General features: G+C 40.8%; 1 protein-coding gene across 2 annotated transcripts; it reads left to right on the forward strand.

The window, feature by feature from the left end:
* Positions 1-4,378: 4,378 nt before the first annotated feature.
* Positions 4,379-24,320, forward strand: Ccni (cyclin I). 2 transcript variants are annotated; one of them, XM_051198241.1, is made up of 7 exons: positions 4,380-4,919; positions 7,469-7,626; positions 16,830-16,958; positions 17,295-17,369; positions 18,270-18,410; positions 18,663-18,893; positions 22,799-24,320. In XM_051198241.1, exons 2-7 carry the CDS (start codon positions 7,513-7,515, stop codon positions 23,243-23,245), a joined length of 1,137 nt encoding a protein of 378 aa, XP_051054198.1. In that variant the 5' UTR covers positions 4,380-4,919; positions 7,469-7,512; the 3' UTR covers positions 23,246-24,320. The 2 variants fall into 2 exon arrangements, with proteins under 2 accessions (XP_051054199.1, XP_051054198.1); XM_051198242.1 differs by lacking the exon at positions 7,469-7,626 and having other exon boundaries at positions 4,379-4,919.
* Positions 24,321-25,283: the final 963 nt, after the last annotated feature.

Here is a 25,283-nt window from a genome sequence, read left to right on the forward strand (position 1 = left end):
AATGCATACATGAGACCAGTGCATACACGAGATCAGTGCATACGAGACCAATGCATACATGAGATCAATGCATACACGAGATCAGTGCATACACGAGACCAGTGCATACACGAGATCAATGCATACATGAGATTTGTGCATACATGAGATCAATGCATACATGAGACCAGTGCATACACAAGACCAGTGCATACATGAGATCTGTGCATACATGAGATCAGTGCATACATGAGATCAGTGCATACACGAAACCAGTGCATACACGAGATCAGTGCATACACGAGACCAGTGCATACACGAGATCAGTGCATACACCAGACCAGTGCATACATAAGACCAATGCATACACGAGATCAATGCATACATGAGATCAGTGCATACATGAGATTTGTGCATACATGAGATCAATGCATACATGAGATCAGTGCATACACGAGATCAATGCATACATGAGACCAGTGCATACACAAGACCAGTGCATACATGAGATCAGTGCATACATGAGATCTGTGCATACATGAGATCAATGCATACATGAGATCAGTGCATACACGAGACCAGTGCATACATGAGATCAGTGCATACATGAGACCAGTGCATACACGAGATCAGTGCATACATGAGATCAGTGCATACACAGAGCTGCACCACACAGGGTCCCAGAACTGAAAGGAGAAGTGGACACGTGCCCCATCCCTAACCCAGAGCTATCTCCAACTGACAACCATTTGCAAATGAAAATTTAGTTTTCTCCAAAGGAATCTCACCGGGGAAACACTATTCTTAAGGGTAAGCCGAATGCCCACAAGTAGCTGGCCAACAGAAAGTGAACCCAATGGCTCAGAGGTTCCTTGTCTTATGTTACACCAGGGCTTTTTAATCTTTTTAACATTTATTTTATATATATTCTTTGTCCTCTTTCTCCCTGCAGGCCCTTTGTATGTGTATTATGGCTTCCAGTTTTGTGTTTTTATGGGATTCTTGAGTGTGCGAACGGGTCTACCACATCTGTGTCTGTTTCTTGTGCCTTTGATTGAGCTCTTATGTTTGCTTTGTCATATTCAGATGTTAGTTTTTTATCTTATTGTATTATTATTCTCTAGAAGCCAGCTTCTTTTCTTCTTTCTTTCCTTTTGAGACAGGGTTTCTTTGTGTAGCTCTGGCTGTCCCTGGAACTCTCTTAGTAGGCCAGGCTGGGCTTGAACTCACAGAGATCCACCTGCCTCTGTCTCCCAAGTCCTGGGATTAAAGGTGTGTGCCACCATGCCCACTAAGTCTAAATATTAAACCCTTCTCCAAATCAAGGCAAACAAGGAATAATCATAGGGTATGTGTTTTTATTCTAAAATTTAACAAAGCCAAAAAAAAAAATTATGGGAATAAATAGAAAATGAAAGCATAAGCAAGCTCTGGAGTATGTCAAGCTGGAGTTGAGTCCTGGCTGTACCTCTCTGTGTGGCCAACCTTTGACATTTGCTGCTTTCTCTCAACAATGGAACAACAAAAGCAAACAAACAACAAACCCCTACCGATTTGGGGATTTTAAACATCAGAAGATACGATGAATGTGCTTGGTGCTATGCCTACCACAGAGTAAGCCTCAATCTCAAACATCTATTTGGGAAACATTCCTAAAAAAAATACAAAAATCATAAATTTCTTTATAAGACTTATTTTCTCAGGGGATTTATAACTTTCCACCATGTAACCATACTTCATTGCAAAATACAAGATCCTGAGCCAAAGTGTATCAAATGAATGGCAGGGGATGAACAGAAGGCTCAGGTTGAAAGTGCTCTTCCAGAGGACCTCGGTTCAATTCCCAGCACCCACATGGCAGCTCACAACTGCCTGCAACTCTAGTCCAGGGGATCCGACACAGACATACAGGTAAGCAGAACACTTATTCACAAGAAAGGAAAAGTTTAAAACTTTTTAAAATGGTGAAGAATATCAGTATTTTTCTTCAGACAACTGACACTGATTTGTAGAAGGCACACAAATGCAAAAGGTCTATTCCAATGAGTGTTCCAAATACATAAACCTAGAGAGGCAGAGAGTCATGCAGTTGAGGACTGGAGCAGGCATGAGGCTGGAGGGTGAAACCTGAAGGGTGATGAAATGGCCTAAAATGGATCCTGATACTCCAAATATATTGAAAGTCAGTCAACCACACACTTTAGATGGCTTACATGCTGATAAAGCTGCTACTTGAAAAATGAAAAAAAATCTAATTACCTTTTATGCATAACCTTCTTTGAGGTTATCCTTCATCCAACACTATTCATTTTTATGGCTTTTGATGAATATTTTGCCAAGTCGTTTGACATAAGAATTAAGCCAACTATATTGTTACCAGGGGTATTTAAGAGCTCTTAATGATACACGTATTCCTTTTTGAAGTTCATAATTGCCAGTGGCAATTTAATCCACAGTACCATAAGTAGAAGTACAAGCAATCAATAGGTGAGGAAGCAGTTTCACCTTTTACCTATTAGGAACAATGCTCTGCGAGAATCTGCTTATATCTTCTCTTAAAAACAAGATTTTATTTTTAATTATGTATATATGGGGGGGGGGATGTGCCTGTGTAGTGCAGGTACCCATGGAGTCCAGAAGAAGGCACCAGATAACCAGAAGCTGGAAGTGTGGAGAGCAGTGAGCCACTCTAACTTTGACCCTTTGCAAGAGCTGTACTTGCTCTTAACGACTGAATCATCTATCCAGCCTGCTGCGAATAGTACTACTGACTCTTACCAGTCATTCTGGTAAGTGACTGCCCGAGACAGAAGAGCTGTGCTACACTAAATTATGCAGAAAGGCTATATATACTCTATGCAGAAAAAAAAAAAATGCTGGCCATCTATAGTAAAGACCAGGGAACGATACAGAAAGAGACTAGATAAGGTAGGGAAATACAGGGTACACATACAGCCTACTTGGAATCCTTCAAATGCTTCCTATTCACCACTGTGTCCCGCGGAATCTTCCTCTCTGGCCTCAGCCTTCTCCCTCTCAACTCTCAGAGGAAGGTCAGCCAGCCTCAGAGACTTTGCATATGCTGTTTGTTCTGCTTGTACTTTTCTTTGCTAGTGGTTTCAAGTCTCATCCTAGTCACTTCTTTAAAGACACCTTCACTGAGCCCAAACAGCTAAGGACGTTTCCATAACAGCCTGCAACTTTCCATCTTGATATTCCTGCTACTGTTACTCGTTTATCCAGCAGCAGTCAAATATCAGGAGCCTTTCACATAGAGATGTGGCATAAAACAACATCTTTACAATCTCTGACCTTCTATTCTAGGGAGGGGATGGCTGTACAGTAAAATACTAGGCAAAGTATTGGGTGATTACAGATCATAACAGTTAATGGCTATTCACTGTGCTTGAACTGCAAACTCCTTGTCTTGAAGCTTATCCCACTTTTGTAAGAACCTGGTCTATATTTTTTTCACTGATGTAAAATGAGAACATAAATGGTTGAGTTCCAGTTTGCCCTCCCCTCCCCTCCCCAAAGCTATCTAAGAAGGCATTCTTTTCATAATAAGGGCTATTATAAGACAAAATTTACCAACTGGAGTAATAAGTACTCCAAGTTAATACAACACATTAAGGACCTAATGCTGAAACGGACCCTGAAAAGCTAGACATAATGGTTGGTAACTTGAATTCGCTTGGCGTAGTGCCAAGGAGTCACTGTTTTTAAGCACCCAGGATATGATCCTCTTAATTTTTCTGATTTCTAAAGTGCTTCAGAGACACCCATCACCCACAGGACAGTAAAAAGCTACACGCCCAAACTCGTCAATAGGAAGAGGACAACATAGTGTTTTTTGTTTTTTTTCTTTGATGAGGCCAATAAAGAATGTCATTCTTACATAAAAGATCACCAAACCCGTTAAAGAAATTCGCTTAGGAGCTCTAGGGATGGAGCAGTTGGGTTGGAAAATACCGGAGACTCTAGGTTGGGCACAGGCACTCATCCAGAAGGCCTCCCCTCGGGCGAGCGAGCGCTCAGAGGCGCCTTTCTTTGCCGAGGCGCATGCGCAGCACACTCTCCGGCCACCGCACGCCTCCTAGGCTAACCAAGCCGCTTACGTCACCGAACGGAAGCAGAAGGGTTCTTCCGCTCACCCAAGAGAAAGGAGTCCGCGCACATTTCCTTCTCTTTGTGCACACCAACCACACGTCCCCGTTCTTCGCCAGCATCATCTCCCTTCCGAGGTCTTCCACAGAGATTCATACTTGCTCGAACTCTCTCCGGCGCCCGCGGGACACGGAAGGTTGCGGGGAGAGAGCGCGGGAGTTGTTTACAGACGCGCGCGGCCGGGATCAGTCCGCGAAGAGGGCGGAGCCAGGCGGCCGGCGCTTCTTGCTCGCCCCTCCCTCCCTCCCCAGCCTTCCCCCGCGAGCGGACGCGCCCGCGCCTCTGTCTCGCTTTTTCTTATTTTCTCCCCCTTTCCCCTTCCTTTTCTTTTCTTTTTTCCCCTTCCCCCCTTTCACCATTTCCCCTCGGAGGCGCTTCCCCCGGGCAGGGGCAGAGCCGGCCTCACCCCGTGCCTCTCCCCGGCCCCCGCCGCCCTATGGCGACAGGGCGCCCCCTCCTCACCCGGGCATCAGCGGCGGCTGTCGGAGGAGCGGGACCGGCGGCGGCGGCCTCGGGCCCGGGGTCGTCATGGAACTAGTTCGCTGACTGACCCATCGGCCGCAGCCGTGCGTCCCGCCCGAGTGCCCGCGCCCGCCGGCCCGCTTCGCCCTCTTCTCCCTCCCCAGTCGGCCCGGCCCCTGGTCCCGCGCGCCCTGCTGTCGCGCGCCGAGGATCATGAGGTGGTGACGGGCCCCCGGATGACCCCGCGTCACCACTGTGAGGCCTACAGCTCAGCCGGGGAGGAGGAGGAGGAGGAAGAGGAGGAGGAGAAGGTGAGGGCGCGGCGCGGACGCCGTGCGCGCCGCCGGAGTGGGAGCTCGCGGGGGGGGCGCGCGCCGCTCCCCTGGGACCGGTCGGTCCTTCGGCCGTCCTCACCTGGGCACCTTGGGGACGCCCCGACCCCTGGCGATGCTGGGTGGGATTCCTTTCGGCCCGGTGCTCCTGTCCCCGAGTAACTTGTAGCCACAGTGCGTCACCGACTGGGGTTCCAGTTACAAGTACAGGCTATGCGAGCCAGGCTAATAAAGGAGGGGACACACCCCCACTCTCCGGGACGACGGATCCCGCGGGGACACACGAAGATAGCACACGGGGCAAAGCAGAGTGAATGCCAAGCAAGTAGTGCACACCCCCGCCCCACCCCCTCGGTGATTGCGGGAGGGTAGCGTTGCCTAGGGCTTGGGCTGCTGGAGGGAACTAGGAAGATGAGGGAACCGAGTTGTGTGCATCCTAAAGGAGAGAAAAGTGCCCTCCGTTACCGGCTCCGCAGATGGTTTAGACAGAAGTTGGTAGGAAGGTTATCAGGTGGATGGATGAACTGAAGATCTTAGACTACCAAAGTAAAATACTTCGATTTCACTCTTAGGAGCCATTGAAGAGCAGCCTCGTATACCTAGCGAGTTTCAGGACAGCTAGGGCTACATAAGCAAGACCCTGTCTGTTTTCTTTAAAGGGGGAGGGAGTCAAGATTAGAAGCGAAGAGTTATTTGTTTATTCTGGTCGTGTAATTCTTTTAAAACTCAACTTACTTGTGGGTGATTGTTCATCTTTTAAATGGAATTAGGAATTCCACCTTCGTAGTGTTAAGCAAGGATTATCTAGGTTAATGTGAACAATAGCTGGCCAAATAGCAAAGCATTGAGGGCTGTTGCTTGATAAGCACCTGACAAGTGTAAGCTGTTACTTATTGGTCATGGTGCTGGATTCTGGAAACTGTTGGTCAGGAAACTCATTAGTTGGAAAAGCAGGTGTAGCAGTGGCGGTGGCAGGAGTTAAATATAAAGGTAGGATTATGTCCGAGTACAGATGAAGGAAGGTGGGGTGTTACTGCAGGATTCCAAAAGGTGATATTAATAGATCAATAGCAAGTTTAGTGGGAGGAATTGATCTGCAGAAGACTCTGCAGGTTGGAAGAACAGTGAATAGCATGGAGATTGAATTTATTATTTTGGAGTCACCCATGACCCCGTGTTTCTGGTGTATTAAGTCAAGGAGGGGAGAGTAGATATGAGAACCTCAAAGGTTCACATTGATAATCTCTATTCAGAAAAGGAAGTAAGCCAGAAGCAGCAGTCGGTCCAGGATTATTAATAGAGTTGGTATTGTGGTTACCTTAATAAGAGTGTTAAAATGCTTTTTACAAGTTTTACCCTTTTTTTTTGGTCTTATGTATGTGGCATAAATTCTGTATCTCCTATGAATAGGAATTTTCTCTTACAGATATACAGTACATTTTTAAATTTTAGTGAATGTAGTTTTGCTAGCTAATAAACTAACCTACAGCCAACAGTGCATTTATCTCTTTGATCTAGTAATGTCCCTTAAAATATGCCTTGCCCTCACTCAGTACAGGAGCCAGTTCAGTTAGAACTGTATTTAAACTGGACCCTCTTCATACTAATTCTCAAGTGATTTCTCCTTTCTGTCACATTGTCCCAGCAATTAGTTAATTCTTTGAAAACCCAGGCTGATCTTAAACTTGAAGTGTAGCCAAGGATGACTTTGAACTTCTCATTCTCCTTTCTCTATCTCCCAAGTTTACAAGCGTGCACTGTGCAGGCTCTGGCAGCACATATACTAAATTTGGAAGGATATAAGTGTGTACCACCAGGCCTGGTTTACAGTGTTTGGAGGGTTTGTTAAGTTTAAGGAATTTTTCTTTTTAAAGACAAGGTCTTGCTATGTAGCACAGGTCCTCAGAAGTGCAGAGATTACGTGCACCACCATATGACTTAGATTGTCTTTTAAAGTGGATGTTAAGCAAATGATTTGGGATATTTTAATATAGGCATTTTCAGGAATTAATTGCATCTTGTGAGTTTTGATGTCTTCATCTTTCACTCATCTCAAACTATTTTCTAGATTCTTTTTTTGTAGTTGATAACATGTGAACATTGAAAGTCTAAGGGTTTTAATTACATGTAGGAAAAGAGTCTCTTAAGTCAGTCTTGTTACCCCTTACATGACTTAACATGGTTTAATGTGATCATTAAATTGGTGTGTTTAAATGCTAAACAAAAGTAATGGCCCTTAATGAGTAGTTCTGTTTTTAGGGAAAATGTTTGGGATGATTACTTCTAAGAATTTCTAATATAAAAAAATCAGTGGTCTTAGAATTTCAGATTTAAAGTGAGGATACTTTAGATAACATTATGCTAACTTTAATATATGGTATTTTAAAGAGCTATAAAATCCTATACTGCCTCATAACATTCTTACTTTGTTTTAAAAATTGTTTAATAAGTACTAACATTTATAAATGTGTATATTATACTTATTCTGTAATTAAGTGGTGAACATTATTTATATTTGATTTTAATAGGTAGCTACATCAAGCTGGGTGACAGGCAGATCCAAAGGGATATCATGAAGTTTCCAGGACCTTTGGAAAACCAGAGATTGTCTTTCCTATTGGAAAGGGCAATCTCCAGGGAAGCCCAGATGTGGAAGGTCAATGTGCCGAAAATGCCTACAAATCAGGTAATTTCTCTCTTGAGATAGGTATTTTATTAGAAATGCACTATTGGCATAATGTATATTCAGGACATCTACAACACAATTTAAAATATTTGTAATCTGTTCACAAAAAGATACAAGTGTGGCTTGTAGATTCATTCATCAAATCTTATACTAATGTAAGTTCCAAATTGAATAATCATGGTTATATTAATGGATCACTTTCCTTGTAACATTTCTATGTTATCTTTAATATTGGTTCTCTTATCAAACAATCTATAAACTAAAGGATGTTTAGTTAAAGGATGAATAAAATTTTTCAAGTAGTTTACAGAAAATTCTGGGACATGTGAGATAAAATACTAACATTTATTATTTGTGTGTGGGTGCCACAGTGTTTATGTGGAAGTTGGTTTTCTCTACACTCTGTGGGATTCAACACAGCTTGCTAGGTCTGACCTGCAGGGTCCTCCGTGTGCTGAGCCATCCTGCTGGCCCTGATACCAAATGTATTACTAGTAAATTTTGCAAATCTGATCTGAATGTTGTAAATAATCCTTGAGACCAAACCCTTAACTAGTTACTCTTAACACCAAGCTTGCTAATGTGTGACAGGTATTTACTGAGGAGCTACAACACAGATACAAGTGTGCTTCTCCACCAAAGTCCAGACTTGGTCAACTGGGGTTACTTACAGGAATGGGGGTGAGGTTTTTTACAGGATCACAAAAGACTTAAAGACATCTATACCAAGGCCTACCCCTGCATAGGCAACAACTCTCAAAAGCTGAAAATTTGGCCTACAGTGAACAGCTTTGAGGCAACTTTACAGGATGAAGCGTGTCCTTCTCAGCTGGCTTCATTGGTCCTAAATCTTTTCCAGGCAGCTCTAACACACATGACTAGAATGCCTATATTTTCAGATAACCAAATGGGTTATTTTGTACAAAAGGAGTTGGTAACAAGTTTTCTTTTTATAATAGTTCAGTTCCCTGGAAAAAACTCAAAATGTACACAGGTTTTTTTGTTTTGTTTTGAAAGCAGCAACTCCAGAAAATTTACTTTCCTTTGCCTTTGTGACAGTTTGAAAAACACTAGAGGTGGCTTGAGGTGTTGCATATATTGTTCAAGAACTTGATTTTCTAATTTAACTTAGATTTTCTTCCTTAATTGCATCTGTTGCTTTAGAAAGATCTTCAAGCATGTATTGGAGTTTCAACATTGGGAAGTTCTTTTTCCTTCCATTTTACCCGGTTTTTAGCATCAACTTGCTATCAGCATTCATTATTTTGGGTAACAAACTTTTTAAGCCTTGGATACAAAATCCTTGAAGGTCTCCTGGTTAAGGCACCCACAGGGAGTGAGTCAACAGGCATTTCCTCCCTTCCTGCACACTGATCATGCACTGTGCAGAGGGAGGACCTGGGAGTGATCCACGTGGTGAGATAATCAATGACAACCACTCTGTTGAAGCCAATTGAAAGTCTTATCCTTCTATGATGGTTGGACCAAGCGCAGGCTTGTTCCTCTGAAAAGTCTCTTGGTTCCCAAACAAGCTCAGGGATACAGAATTTTTAAAGACAAAACCCACCAAGATCGTAATATACATAAAAGTTGGATGAGGGTCAGAGTAACCTTGAATGTTCATTCTTGGCAGAGCATAGTAATTGTTTTAGATATAACATGCCGATTATTTATTGACCTAGCTCTTCTAGTTATTTTAGTTTAATTATTTTGGTTAATACACCTGGACCATGGTCAAGGACATGAAAATTTCATGTGTATTGCCAAGACAGATGTGACTGTTGGGGTGAGCAGAGGGCTGAGAACTGGCTAAGCAAACACAAAAGGGAGTCAGAACAGGAGGGAGGGCATTAGTGAAGGCATTTCATCCGTTTAAGGACTTGCTTTAGTATGCCAAGTAGTTCTACTTAATACTTTAACCTTAAGAGTAGGCTTGCTCTGGTGGGAATCAGAGAGGATATGGGTTTAAGCTTAAAAGAGCAATTTGTAATTCCTGGTCATGGACTGAATGGCCTTTCTACTGTTACATGCTGGTAAAAATAGAAAAGTGCAGTATTTTAGGGCTTCCTTTTATGCTGCTTGCTTCTACTTTCTTTTACTTCCCTTTCCTTGTCTCTTGCAAGTGCAAGGCCATCTCACAGTTTTGTTTTGTTTTTATTTTTATTTTACATAGCTATCCCAATTCCCCCTTCCTCCCTCCCTCTTTCCCTTTCTCCCACCCTTCCATAACCCCTGACCATCCTTCCCTCCCACCCCCCCCCACTCCACTTGTAGGGTGATGCCTTCCAGGAGGGGTCATCTAAATCTGTCATTTGGAGTAGGGACTAGGTCTTCCCTCCTGCTTCGGGGTTAGGGGAGTATCCCTCCATGGTGCATGTGCTCCCAAAGTCCTTTTGTGCACCAGGATACATCCTGGTTGCACTGTCAGAGGTCCACTGCCCAGGCCTTCTAACTGAGACCCATGTTCGGGGGTCTGAGTCAGTCCCATACAGGATTCCCAGCTATCAGTCTTGGGGTCCATTAGCTTCTCCTTGTTCTGGTCAGTTGTCTCCATGTGTTTCTCTCACAGCTCTTTTTAAATTTTAGCTCCACCCCTAATGTTGAGCAAAATGTTACACTTGTGACTCCCCTCCCTGCCCCCATAGAACTCTGTACTTCTCTTATGGCAACACAGTATAATTTCCTGGTAATTGACTGAATTTTCTGGATGGTGATGTTGTGTCATTGTTTTCTGACATACTGTAGTATTGTTACTTTCTGATGATGTTTTGAGCTGGGGTCTCAGTACCTAGGGAGGCCTCAAACTTGCTTTGCAGACAGACAAGTGCTAGCCTTCAACTCCCTATGAGTGCTAGGGTTTCAGGTGTGTGTTAGCAAACTTAGTTAAACTTTTAATTTCAAATAGTGGTCTATTTTGTGTTCTTGATAATTACAGAAAAGTTCTTCTAAAGAATAATTGAAGTCTTTTTATAGTTGCATTTAAGTGAATTTAGGGGGAAATTTAAAACCATGACACTTTCAGATAGTCTACATTTATTTTGCTAAAGTGATTTCCATTGCAAAGAAGTCCTGTCATAAACTTTAAAGTGATTTTGTTAGGCCATCTCATTATAAGGTTTCAAAAACAGGATTTAGCTAAGGACAGCTGAAACACAAGGTGTGCAGGAACTACTTGGCGACTAGATAGATCATAATTATCTGAAATTTCTTAAAATTTGGAAGTTTTCAGCTGGGTGTGGTGGAGCATTCCTATAATTCCAGCACTTGGGATTTCTGAAAGTTCCAGGCCAGCAGGCTAAGAATAACACCTTATCTCAAAAGGGACAAGGATCGTTTTAGTCCTCACATTCAGACCTTTTGAGTTGTAGTAGCAACAGTGATTTTATTACTGTTGTGTGGGTATACTACACCCTTCATGCAGACAACCAGTTTGTGGAATTGGTTCTGGAGTCCAGGGATTAAACTTAGATCAGTCAAGCTTGCACAGCTTGCATGTCCTTGCTTAGCCACCTTGCTGACTCTAGAATTTGTATTTTAAAACTGCTTCGTACATGTGATTGTATGTATTAAGTTTGGAGGCATAATTTAATTGTACAGTAAAAGGAACATTTTGTTACAATCTCTGATAATTCAGTAGTATTCCTTTGCTTTTTTGGTCCATTATATCTTAGAAAAGCTCTAATTTCCAATTATTACAAGGATTTTCCTAATTTGAACTTCAGATATGTTTCTAGTGAGTTTGAGGAGGTAGCTCAGCCAGTAGTGTTTGCCTTCCAAGCTTGAAGAACCAAGTTTGATTCCCCAGAACCCATTTTAAAATGCTGGATGTGGTGGTTCACACTTGTAGTCCCAGCACTGGTGTGGCAAAGGCAGGAGAATCTCTGGAGTCCAGTGGCCAGCCAGCCTAATGATGAGCTCCGGGTGGTGGTGGTGTGTGTGTGTGGGGGTGTTTGAAGGAGTTGCCCAGCATCCTTGACATCTGTGGTTGTCCCCTGACCTCCACATGCATACATTTAATGCACACAGAAATAATACCCTGGCCACTTACTGGGTTCTCGTTCCATCCATGTAAGTAAATCTGTATTTTAAGTGATGGTCCTTTACATACTGAAGCTAGGTTTTACTTCCACAAAGTCATCTTTTTAGCTGATTTTCTGTGTGAGTGCATGTATGTTATGTATGTTTTGCCATTCCAGTGTTTTCTTTATCTGGGTAGACTCTAATGCATAGTGAATTAGACTATGACTTTGACTTACTTTGTCCCTAAACAGATTGTTTAGGCAACATTATGATGTTGGCTTATATTTGTTGTTCAGCTGGATGTATATTGTGCATGTGTTTGCTTTTTGTTGTACTAGACAATGAACTCAGGGCTTGGCAAGTACTTATTAACACAGAACTACACCCCAACTCTAAAGCTTTATTGCCTCTACCAGCAGTTTCCCTGATAATGAGCATAGAAGTGTCAGCGTGCAACTTGGAGTATATTCATTTCCAAATACTGCTTCTTGTTCTGTTTTATTTTGGTCAGAATTCCATCGCTTTATTTGCAGTTTTACTTTTTAAAAATATAGCTTACTGTTCGTTTGGATAGACAATTTATTTTCTAGCATTTTCCTTTTAACTAGAATATGTTTCGACTTAGAAATTTTCTGTTCTATATTTTAGGTTTTTTTTTTTTTTACATTTATCTACTTAGGGTATGTTCACACACCTGTGTGTGTATCATAGCATTTGTGTGGGGATCAGAAGATAACTTTGTGGGGTTGGTTCTTCCCTTCCCTTCCCTTCTTGGGGATTAAACTCTTTTTCCAGAGCTGTCACCTTGTGTCTTTATTCACTCTCTGGGCCATCTCTCTGATCCCTAGACATAAATTTTCTTCAAGGCTACAAACATAGCTGACCAGTCACATGTAACTTTTGTTAGATGCACATCTGAGTTTTTAATTTCCAGTTACTATAGTTTTCAGGTTTATCTCTTTGGTTGTATTTGATTTGTGTAGGAAAATTAATTTTTGTTTTTTTCCTTGTACTGTGTGTGTGTGTGTGTGTGTGTGTGTGTGTGTGTGTGTGTGTGTGTGTGTGTGTGTGTATACACTCTCAGAGAGGGCTTTGTATGACTCCTTGAAGTTAAAGGCATTTGTGAGCCACCTGATGTCCTCTAATAGAGCAATTAACCACTGACCCATCTCCCTAGCCGCCCTCTACTGAGATTTCTTGTGTGACAAATACTTTATTCTGATAAAGATCTTCTAATTGCCTGGTTTGTTTATTTAGGTTTTTGTTATAGTTGCTCCTGATAAATGTTTGATTCAATTCTGAACATTCTGTTATTTAAAAAATGGTGTAGACTTGGTTATTTTTTATCTTTGTGGTGCTGGGGGTCAAACCAGGATATACCAAGTAAGCACTGTGGCATAGAGGTACTTCCCTCTGTAGAGGGTTTAGTCTTCCCTCCAGTGAGCAAACTGCATTGGGACTAATTGCTTTAGTCCAAGGAAGGACTAGGCTAATTGAGGGCTGAACTTCAGTTGGATGTGACTTCTTTACATGTTATTAAAAGTGAACATTCAGAAGTGTTTTAAGAGGAAAATCAGTCTTAGAATTTGAACATAAAATGTCTCCCACAGACTCAATGTATATAAGCTTAGGCCCCCAACTGGTGGCCTCATTCTCACAGGTGCTGGAAACTAGGAGATGGGGCCTTCCTGGGCCAGACCTTGGTGGTATTTTGTTCCTGGCTTCTTCCTCCCTTTTTGTTTGCCTCCTTCCTCTTTCCATCTTGTCCACTCTTGGATCCAGTCTTGTCTTATCCTTTTTATTTACTTCTCTACCTCCTTCCTTTTCTGCCCTTCCTCCTCCAGTGTTCCCACCACTAAAATCTCTGAAACTGTGGGGCAGAATAAGTCTTCCCTCCTTGTAAATGGTTCTGAGAAAAACTAACTGATACCGTCAGCCAAGTGGATTTTCCTCTTTACATCTTTGACCTCCTGCTCCCACTAGTTCCTTGGTTTTTCAAGTGTCAGATTTTGTCTTTCAAAAGCTCTACCAGTTTACTCTTAGCTGCTTGCCTTATCTCAGAATGTTGACTTACCACTTCATTACTTCCTCTCCATAATCATGGCTCATACAGGATCTGGTTGTCACAGCAGTACTGTAACTAAAGAACCATGCCCAGTATGAAGTGTGTATGTGTATGTGTGTAATAAATAAAGCAAAATAGGGAAAGGAGTATTTCATCTAGAAGGAACGACTAAGCATGGAAGCAGGAATATGAAATAGCATCGCAAGGAAGATCAGTCTAAGTACTGTTATAGTATGAAGGTTAAGGCAGAAAGTGACACGTGTTCCTTCTGTTCATCTTCTGTAGTCTCCTCAAATTTTTATGTTTGTTTAAAGTGTACCAGATAAGGGTGTAGTCTGCTATTTAGGATGTTATTTCTCCCTCTTGATTATGACATGACTGTATAGTTAGTGCTGGCCCTGTTTCTTGTGACTCCTGTTCATTTTTCGTTTTCACTCCTAAGAGCTCCTACTTCCTATCACTACCTACCTCTCTTGTGAATTTGTTTCTTAATGTTAATTTATTTGGCTGGCTGAATTTTCCTTAAGTGTTCAACTTCTTACTTGGAAGAGACTACCTTTACTTCCCAGAGGTCTTTAGGGGATAGAACTAGATTGTATTAGTAGCACCTGATAGTTAACCCAGATCCTAGCTGTAAGACTAGTATTTGTTCTCTTGCCTAGACAGTGGTGATTTGTGCAGCTCTGTTGCTGGACTGCGTGTCTACCATGTGTGAAGGCCTGGATTTAGTATTCAGTCTGCATAAACCAGGTGTGGGGTGCACACCTGTAACCCCAGTAGTGGAAGCAGGAGAATCAGAAGTTTAAAGTCACTCTTGGCTGCAAAGCAAGTTTGGTGAGCCTGGGCGACATGAGATCCTGTCTTTTAAAGAAATTTTGACTATTTTTTCTGTCAAACTGGACAATAGTCTGTGAGACATAAATTTCTCTGCTACTCGATGCAATAAGAACCTTCAGGTTGACAGCTTTATTCTCAAAACTGCCATAAGTTCATTTCTAGTTTGATCATGGAATCCTGGGTAACAGTCCCCCAATTCTCTACCCACCTTAATCTTATTTTCTCTTCACAAGAGCTTAACTATGTTGCTGCCTCGAGTTTGCATAGTAAAGTCTATGGGCTTAAACACCAAGACTCCTGTACTTTGTGTATCACGGATGATTTCCCCACCTTGTTTTCTTCTATGAAGATTTCATTACACTCCCATACCAGTCCAGGTGTCCCCAGAGCACCATATGTAACTCTGGTTTAATACCATTTTACAGTCTGCCTGACTGTAAGACTTAAGTTTTGGCGTATAAACAACTTTCACTCTTATCAACTTTGTAGTGAGTTAATAAAACAGATTATAAGTCATCTTTGTCTTAGTAGAATTTCTTTCTCTCTATTATTTTTTTTTTTTCTCCAAGACAGATTTCTCTGTAGCTTTGAAGCCTGTCCTGGAACTCTCTCTGTACACCAGACTGGCTTTGAACTCACAAAGATATACCTGCCTCTGCCTCCTGAGTGCTGGGATTAAAAGCGTGTGCCACCACTATCCAGCTTTTATTAGTATTTCTATTCACCATTGTGAGGTTGTTCCCAAAGGGTTGACCAGAAAGTAGGTGTATGTTAATTCTCCACCAAAAATACCAATTATAACTGAGTTTAGAGCTAGATGTAAGAATTGTGTAAGTGTGTTACTTGGTTTGGTAATGTAGAAGAATACTTTGTCATGTCAAAGCTGACAAGAAAAGTGACAGCAAGTGGAGGAGGGCTCCAAATGGGAGATGTCAGCAGACGAAGTGGCAAAGACTGTAATGAGCAGAAAGTTACTCCCGGTAACACTAGAGGAAGCCAAGAACAATAAAGCAATTGTAGCCAAAATTCCTACTTGAGGAGCTGCACTCTACCGAGATCATCATTGAAGATTTTAATAGCTGTCAGGCAGTTTTGTAGGATAAAAGAATTGACTTAGATTGACAGCAATTAGGAAAAGTGTTTGTACTGTGATCACTATATTGTACTTCATAAAGAAGGATGGCTTAGCATAATTCAGTGCTTGGGTATATATGCATATTTTGTAGGATGATCCTTTATTGAAAACACTCTTCCAGTTTGGTACTTGATGTGTTTAAATTGTACATTTGTGGTATACAAGGAGCTGAGGTGTATGGCTCCATTGGTGGTTTGTCTCCTCATATGAAGCATAGAGTCCCAAGCAGTACAGAAATTGGGTGTGGTGGTGTGCACTTGAGTGGACACAAGAGAATCTGAACTGTAAGGTCACCCTCACTACATAGTGACTTTGAGACATACCTGGGCTAATATGGCCTTGTGATTAGTTCTCAGAAACAGATTAGTCTGTTAATTTGACATCAGCAGTATACTAATTGTTTAGTAGTGACTGGAACTCAAAAGTAAAATAACCCCTACTATTTTAAAGTATATTTATACCTTTTAAAGTGTGAGCCTTTCTTTAAAAGTTCAAAATAGTATTTAGGTTAATTAAAATGATTATTTTGCTTTTAGTGAAGTAATCCTTCTGTTTGATTTGGTAGTCCGTTTATATTTCCTAAGATAAGCTAATGGGTATTTCCTGACTCCGAAATTGTATTAGTCTCAAGAGTTGAGAAAACTTAAAATTATCAATCAGTAGTGATTTACTTAAATTTCAAAATTAAAATGTTTGGTTTCCTGAATATGTGAACTTAATTCAAATTGTAGATATTTGGTGAAATGAAAAGTGAATATTTTAATAAAAATATCAGATAATATTAAATGTGATAATAGCATATAATATTTCCATCTAAAGTACAATTTTGAATTACCTTAAAATATTTTAACTTACTAGTGCATTTTCTCTTGTATTTCCTAATGTTTAAAATTTTGTGTATGTGGATATGTGTGTGCAATAGCACATGTTGGAGGTTAGAGCACAACTTGTGGAAGTGATTGATTCTCCTTTTACTGTGAGTCTCAGTGATTGAACTCGGGTTATCAAACATGGCAGCAAGTCCCTTTACCTGCTGAGCTGTCTTGTCAGCCCTGCATTTAGAGAACTCTAAATGTACACTAACTGGATCTTTGTAATCTTTTTTTTTTTTTTTTTTTTTTTTTTTTTTTAATTATTCCTTTGTAGAACGTTTCTCCATCCCAGAGAGATGAAGTAATTCAATGGTTGGCCAAACTCAAATACCAATTCAACCTTTACCCAGAAACATTTGCTCTAGCAAGCAGTCTTTTGGACAGGTTTCTAGCTACAGTAAAAGTAAGTATTATAAGATACACTCAAGTACAGCTTCTTGTGCAAAGACTTGCGTGTTGAACCTTAGGTCACTAGTGAGCATGCTGTTGTGGCAGATGTAGAGATGTCAGGAGGACAGTGCCTTTTGTTTTAAAATTTGGAAATGACTCAGGTTCAGACCTTTCCACAGCATTTATTTAATGACTGGTATGAAAGAACAGAAAAGAAACTTTTTTTTGTGCCTAGGAAGATATAAACTGGGGGAACTGTGAGCTAAATGTATATTTAGGTTTTAAAAACAAAAAGCTCAGTTCAATATAATCACTAATGTTGCTTTTTTTTTCCTTTTCAAAATTTTAGGCCCATCCAAAATATTTGAATTGTATTGCAATCAGCTGTTTTTTTCTAGCTGCTAAAACTGTTGAAGAAGATGAGGTAATGACTCCTTTCAAGGTTTATTCTTTGTTTTGGTGGGTTTTGTTTGGAGGATCATTTTTGTTTAATGAAACCTTTAGTACTAAATGTGTAAGTGTTAATACCCCGAAGGGGAAAAGTTTCCCCAATAGCGTTACAGCTCTGAGAGGAAAGATATCCTGGCAGTTGGGAGCTAATGATACCACAGTCACACCCCACAACAAGCCTCACACACAAGATGTATTGGGAGAGACACAGAGGTTGGCTGCCTCTACTCTGTAGAGATACAACATCGAATTAAGCAGGAGGCAGGCTTTATGTAGAGTTTCTTAGGAAGTGGGGCTTTCTAGGGTAGCCTGAAATTAATGGGAATCTGTGACCTGGTTTTGGGGAAGATTGGTGGGATTCTGGGCCTGATCTTCGGCTTTTATTCTCTGTAGGGTGGAGCTTGGCCTCCTTTGGTCTCCAGGGACTGGACACAGCCATTAGAGTAGTTTGGAAGCAGGGCCTGGCCATTTGTGCCTTTAGGGGTTTAAAAATGAATGCTATGTTATAAACTACAGGTTCAGTTAAGTGTTTAGATGTGTTGTCCCTCTAAAATGCTTTAGAATTAGAAGATCAACTATCTTTTTAAATTTATTTTTATTTTATGTGTATTAGTGTTTTGCCTGAATATATGCATGTGTACTGTGTTCCTGGTACACACAGAGGTTAGAAAAGACCATTATATTCCTAGGACTGGTGTTTAGACAGTTATAAGTCACCATGTAGCTGCAGGGACTTGAACTCAAGTTCAGGAAGAACAGCCACTGCTCCAGTTCATTTTATTTTTTGAATTTTTTTCTATTAGTTTACATTTTGTTTGTCAGAACAAATATTGAAAATGAGTTCATTTGTTCCTATTGCTTTTGCCTTGGATAGAAAATTCCAGTACTAAAGGTATTGGCAAGAGACAGTTTCTGTGGCTGTTCTACATCTGAGATTTTGAGAATGGAGAGGATTATTCTGGATAAATTGAATTGGGATCTTCACACAGCCACACCATTGGATTTTCTTCACATTGTGAGTACATCCAAATGTTTTAGTTCTCACTTGAGCATATAGTTCTGGTCCAGTAACTTGGATAGAGGCTTCCTGTTAATGTATTTTGTGTGGTTTTGGGGGAACCTATTGTCAAGGAAAAAATTAGAGTCTGAAAATATATCTAATCACTGAATTACAAATTTGTATAGTATCCAAGAAGTTATTTCTATGTATACTTTCTTAGTTATTTCCCTTAAATAACAGTTTTGTGGTTTTTCTCCCCTCTCCTAGTTCCATGCCATTGCAGTGTCAACTAGGCCTCAGTTACTTTTCAGTTTGCCCAAATTGAGCCCGTCTCAACATTTGGCATTCCTAACCAAGCAGCTACTCCACTGTATGGCCTGCAGCCAACTTCTGCAGTTCAAAGGATCCATGCTGGCTTTGGCCATGGTTAGTCTGGAAATGGAGAAACTCATTCCCGATTGGCTTCCTCTTACAATTGAACTGCTTCAGAAAGCACAGGTAGCTATCATCGTCACTTGTGTTCATTACTCTTTTTTTACTTTAATGGAATCCAGAGAGTTACTGTATGGTTTTAAAATAAAACTAAGAGGAATTGAAGATTTAGCTCAGTGGGAAAGAAGTCCCTGGGTTCATTCCTCACCTTAAAATAAAAAAATGAGTTTGTAACTGGCATTTTTCAAACACTTTAAAATAAACCACCTCAGTACAATGAAAAGTTTAGATAGAGAAAATTCTTTTCAGATGTAGTAAAGTAATAGTGCTGTGTTAGTAACTTTTTAAAAGCCTTGTTCTTCTCATGCCACCTGAGGGAATTCAGGTTTAGATTTGCAAACTGGTATCCATGGAGACCGATGAATCTTTCCCTTTTCTAGTGCACAGCTCTAAGAGTTACTGATTTTCTTTTTATGTGTTCTGGGGCTCAAAGAAATACCTCATTTAAACTTGTCTTTTCCCTAGCTGACCAGATGGGGTCTTAGAAATCACATAACTCATTAATCTCAGCTTCAGTTTAGGTCATTTGAGAGTTCATTAGAGTGGCTTAGAACTTCTTGGTTGTAAAGGCTAAAAGGTGGTAGCTACCTGATGTGGGTGTTGGGATTTGAACTTGAGTCCTCTGCAAGAGCAATATGTGCTCTTATCCATAGACCATCTCCAACCCTTTTTGTTTTGATAATACACAAACCTTAAAAGTCCAGGGCTGGAGAGATGGCTTGGAGGGTGACATTCTTATGTGTAAGCATGGCTGCTAATTTTTCTGGGCATAGTTCTTGTCCTTACTAAGTTCACCTGTCTTGACTTAAATCAGAATGCAAGGCCTTAAGGTTCTGGTATTAGAAGCTATAGGTCATACTATGGCAGTACTGCCCCCTCCCATTCTGCACCCATTTTGTTCTGTCTTCACTCTGCTCGTGCTCCTACACTTGGCACACATTCTTTGGTTTGAAAGGCAAGCCACTTCTTGTTTTGTTCCTCTTAGACTTCCCTCTACCCAGCCCACTGTCAAGATTTCATTGCCACTGTGGTCTCCACGCTAGAATGACCACATTTTTCTCTTTACTCTTTTATTGTAGTTTATTTATATGGCTATGCTCATTTTCTGACCTATACTAACCACCCTGATTATCAGGTAATAATTAGTTGTAAATTGTGTTGTGGTCTCTTTGGTCTCTTTGCTAAGCAGTGGTCGAATAGGTGTTCTTATTTAGAACTGCAATGGAGGATTAGAGTGCACACTCTCCTACCATGGACTCTTGGTTACTCTTGAAAGGTACCCAACATTCCAACAGGTGTTTTCAGTGTTTTGTGCTGCTCACCATTTGTGGGTACCCTGGGACCCACATGTGTCATGCTGTTCTGCTCCTCTCTTCAGTGGGGACCTATGTGATTATTTTATTGCTGCTTGACACATTCCCCTGGTCAGCTAAATGGTTAGCAATGTTTTGTTGTAATTGTTGTTGCTTTTAGCAGACAAGGGATACTTAGAAATATTGAAATTTGGTTGAGATAGTTATAAAATGGTTAGTAAAGGTTCTCAGAACTCATAATAGAGTGTTCATTTTAAATACTTAAAATTTTAGAGCAAAATCAAGGATTTGTCTGTATCAAGAGTTGATAATTTAATTGGCTTGTTATTTTAAAAGGACAAATTCATATTATGCTATATTAGGATTTATTTTGATGTGTTATTTTGGACAAAGTTAGTTTTGGGACCCCAATGGAAAGTAGAGTTCAAATAGATGTTATTTATTTAAATAATTTCTAATGGCTTACCAATTTTTTGATAGACTTCACCTCTTAAAAAAAAAAACTCGGGGGCCGGAGAGATGACTCAGTGGTTAAGAGCATGGGGCCCTGTTCCAGAGGATCTGGGTTCAGTTCCCAGGATCCACATGCAGCTCACAATTGTCTGTAACTCCAATTTCAGGGGATCTGAGGCCCTCACTCAGGTATACAGACAGACAAAATATCAATGCACATACAATAAAAATAAGAAATGAAAAATAACTCATTTCTCTTTTCATCAACGTAGATAATAGTGAGTGTTTCTTTGTAGTACATCTACAGGATCATGATCAGTGTACAGAACACTGGTTTAGAACATAAGAACATTTACTCTCCTGGGATGCCAAGTGCTTTTCCATTGTGATTTTTCTCTGTTCTTTTGTATGCTGCTTGAAATTATTGGAAGCCCCATTCCTTACCTGTTTTTATTAGTTTTTAGCAGGGTCTGTAACTGGGCTAATAATTAGATCTAGTCTATATCAAGCCAATAACCTGAGTTCAATTAATAGAGCCATGTAAAGGTAGAAGGGGAAACCCAGACCAGACTGATGGAACAATGTTCCTCCGTGTGTGTGCCGCACAAGCACACACATGGACTATTAAAATGTCTTATCCATAGTGTCTTTACAAAGGGGAGGCTAAGTGAACAAGATGGTGGATGCCAGAGTCTTGAATTACATGTTCACTTTACATTTGTATTCCTTCCGGATTAACATGGTGAATATATGTAGTGATAGAATGTGTTCTTGTGGGGCAGTATTTATTCCCTGTAGTATTACAGATTTTCTGTTGTGTAGTGGAGAGTTAAAGATGGGGAAGAAATGTCTAAAATGAGCTGGGTGTGATAGGACATACACTTGATCCCAGAACCTGGGAGGTGGAGCAAGAGAACCAAGAGTGGTAGCCAGTCTGAGCTAGAAGCAGCAAAAAGAACTTCAGAATGCTATAAAGTGTACATGCACAACAGGGAAAACTGGATCTCCTCTACTTTACGGCCAGGATAAGCTTCCTGGAGGGAAAAGACCGTTCAGGATACAGAAGCAGGTAAACAAGGGAAAAGTGGAAAGGGGCCAATTTGTGTGTTAAATAGGCTCCTGTTTGCAGAGTGTAGAATGTCAGTATGGGCTACACTGGGAAGTGAGTGTGGGAGGGAGGGTTGGTCAGATTTATAGAGAGCCTTCCTAATTCCTGGAGGGTGTGTGGCTGCCATGCCGCTGAAGAAATGTGGAATGGTTTCAGGTCATTCAGACAGGGCTATAAGGCAGACATAGAAAGGCAAAACTTCCTAATGCTGATATCCTTTAATACAGCTCCTCAAGTTGTGACCCCAACCATGAAATTATTTTCATTGCTACTTCATAGCTGCAGTTTTGCTGCTGTTGTGAATTACAATATAAACATCTGTTTTCCAGTGGTCTTATGCAACCCCTATGAAAGGGTTTTTGGCCCCCAGGGCGTGGGTCACATAACCCACAGGCTGAGAAACACTGACACAAAGGGGTGACTGTGACATTGCCTAACTGTGTCTTGTAGTCACCAGGTGCAAGGTTAGATGATTATGATTGTATGCTGTAACCGTGAGGCCGTATTGAAACAAACATGACCATGGAGATTGGGTGTTCAAGAGGTTGAGGGGGTCAGGTGTTTGTTAAACTATGTAGTGTTAATAAGTTCTTACTATTTTCTACAATAATGGGATTTGTTTAACATTTCCAGTTGTTTTAAAACAATACATAAATATTTTAGCTAAGTAACTTCCTATTACCCCTAGTTTAATGGTTTCTATTGCTTTTGACTCTCCTGAAATTATTGACTGTCATGTGCCTGTCTTCAAGAGAGTTTGGTAAAGGCCTTATAGACTGACATTGCTAACGTAGCAATGAACAAAGAATGCTTGTGTTTGTGTAGGTGCCCAGCCCATAAGTGCAGATTTATGCTCGAAGCATGGATATAAACATATTTCAGAAGACTGCTCTGTAGGTGGGGCAATGAGTGAGGTAGAGGATGTGGGGGAAAGAAAGCTAAAGCGAGAGAAGGCCCGGGGTGGAACAGTGGCTGGTAAAAGGAAGAGTGTCTCTGTTAATTAAGGATCGCTGTCCTTTTGTTTTTTCCTGGTCCAGATGGACAGCTCCCAGTTGATCCACTGTCGGGAGCTGGCAGCACATCACCTTTCTGCTCTGCAGTCTTCCCTGCCTCTGAATTCCGTTTATGTCTACCGTCCCCTCAAGCACACCCTGGTGACCTGCGACAGAGGAGCGTTTGAATTACATCCCTCCTCTGTCACAGGCCCAGACTTCTCCAAGGACAACAGCAAGCCAGAAGTGCCAGTCAGAGGTACAACAACAGCCTTCTACCATCATCTCCCAGCTGCTGGTGGGTGCAAGCATACCTCTGCTAAACGCAAAGTGGAGGAAATGGAAGTGGATGACTTCTATGACGGGATCAAACGGCTCTACAATGAAGATAATGCTTCAGAGAATGTGGGTTCTGTGTGTGGCACTGACTTATCAAGGCAAGAGGGGCATGTTTCTCCCTGTCCACCTTTGCAGCCTGTGTCAGTCATGTAGTAGTGTCAGGGTTACCTTCCAGTGCACACTAGTGCTGACTACTTGGAAGTGAGACTAGAAAACCAGGAAAGGCTGTAGAGAAAGGCATGTGCTTTATCAGACTGCGTGAAGTGAGCCAGGAAAAAAGAAAAACACCCTTGTTCCTTTGTGCGGCTACTTGCAATTCAACATTATTTAATATAAAGGCATATATTTATAGACTCAAGAGCCAAGATATATTTAAAAGAAAGCATTCTTTGTACTATGTCAGTTCCACGTTTTTTCTTTGTTAAAATAATAGTTTGCCCCATGTCCAAAAAAATAAAAATAAAGATCAGTGTGTAGGGAGGGAAGTTGCAAAATTCATAGCTAGAAATCTTGTTCCCAGTGACCTCATTTTTCTCTTACCATTTCTTGCCTCTGTTAGATGCTTAATAAGTTTTGTGCTTTTTGATGTATGTGTTCTGACTTCCACTGAATAGGTAGCCCCTAACTTTTTTTTTCATAAAGCAATTCAGTAAGCAAGTTATTTTTGTGTGGCAGCCATGTTTAGTCCATGGCTCAAGTTCATTAGTTTGAAAAGGGCACTTTGAAGCTATCCCCATGAATCAGTGGTAATAGAAAAAGTTCTCTTTTTTTGTATGTCTCATTTTCAGTTCTTAGTTTAAAAATAAGATTACTGTCCTTTTGTTTCTCTGAAACCTTAAAAATGGTATGTAATTAGGACATTTGAGCATTTTTGACATTTGTTATAAAGAATATCTTATAGTTAATTTATCCAGATGCTCACTGAAGAAACATGTATGTAATGTATACTTTGGTTTTTGTAACTAATCTGTTTTTGTTCATTTACAATCAATAGGATCAACTGTCTAGATACTGGGGCAGCCCTGATTTGAGTTTGTACCTTGCAATGCAATTCAGTACCCAACTTTATAGTAAGCTATTAGGATTTTCTTGGCAACAAGTTATTCCCCTTGTTTTTCTCTGAGTGATTTCTGGACCCTGAGCTCCTTTTGCAGTCTGAAGACGGCACTGCAGTCAAAACCATGTACTGGTGGTAAAGCCTCTGGTAGCAATAAAATGTTGTCCTTAATCCTGGTTTCTGTTGGAGTTTTTGTTGGTTGGCTTTGCTTATGAGAAGGCATGGTTTCTGACTTCTTGGGCACTTCATTTTCAACTAAAAATAATCTTTCTTGACCATACTATAAAAGGTGAAAGGTGTTGCTCTTTAGTATTTTCTTCCTGGTAGCCTGGGACCTACCTTATAGTTAACAACTGTTTAATGGAATTTCCTGTGAGGGCAGGCTCAAGCCTATATCCACATAATAGTATTTTTAGCTCATTGATTTTAAATTTAGCACAGCCAGAGTATCTTCGAGTCAACATCTGACTTTTTAGAAATTTTTAACTGCTTATTTTATATGATCTTAAAAATCTAATTGGGGGAAGCATAAGGATGGGAGTTGGGAGAGACAGGAAAATGTGTAAAAGTTGTGTGCAAGGTATTAGTTTTACACAGAGACATTTTTATAAAGTCATACCCTGATTTTTCAGCTTTCTCAATTCTAAATTAAACACACACTGGGGTGGGTATAAAATTTGAGTCTAAGGTTCTGAATATCTGATCTGTGCAAAACTGCAAAAGTGGAAGACAGTAGACTTTAGCTGCTTGACCCCCAAGTTTCCTAATGCAGATGGTGAACATGCTGGCCTGCATCTGGGGTGCTGGCTACTAAAGCGGCTGAGACAAGAACATCTTAAAAACCAGTAGAGTGTGCTTGGAGTATTATTTCCATGGGACACTGAAACAAGTGGACTTGGTTTGATTCAGTGGCAATATTTGAGAGCCGTTCTCCTTTAACTTAAAGCTAGTGAATATCTAGAGCCCCAGTCATCCCTCAAAACCCACTCTTAGATCTTCAGCCTGAGACCAAAAGCAAACACTAGAATTTTGGTGAAGAATATTCCTGCTGTTTACCCAATGGTTGCTTTAACTGGCTGTCTGCCCTCAGTTACTCAGATTACTTCCTGGCATTGCAGACTACCAGGCTTCAGA

Source organism: Phodopus roborovskii, unplaced genomic scaffold, assembly GCF_943737965.1.
Source record: "Phodopus roborovskii unplaced genomic scaffold, PHOROB, whole genome shotgun sequence".
NCBI lineage: Eukaryota > Metazoa > Chordata > Mammalia > Rodentia > Cricetidae > Phodopus > Phodopus roborovskii.

Coding starts and splice junctions, on each gene's coding strand:
- Ccni (XM_051198241.1), top strand. CDS start 7,513: ATGAAGTTTCCAGGACCTTTGGAAAACCAGAGATTGTCTTTCCTATTG. Junction 17,370..18,269: donor AAACTGTTGAAGAAGATGAG/GTAATGACTCCT, acceptor TGCCTTGGATAG/AAAATTCCAGTACTAAAGGT. Junction 18,411..18,662: donor CATTGGATTTTCTTCACATT/GTGAGTACATCC, acceptor CCCCTCTCCTAG/TTCCATGCCATTGCAGTGTC.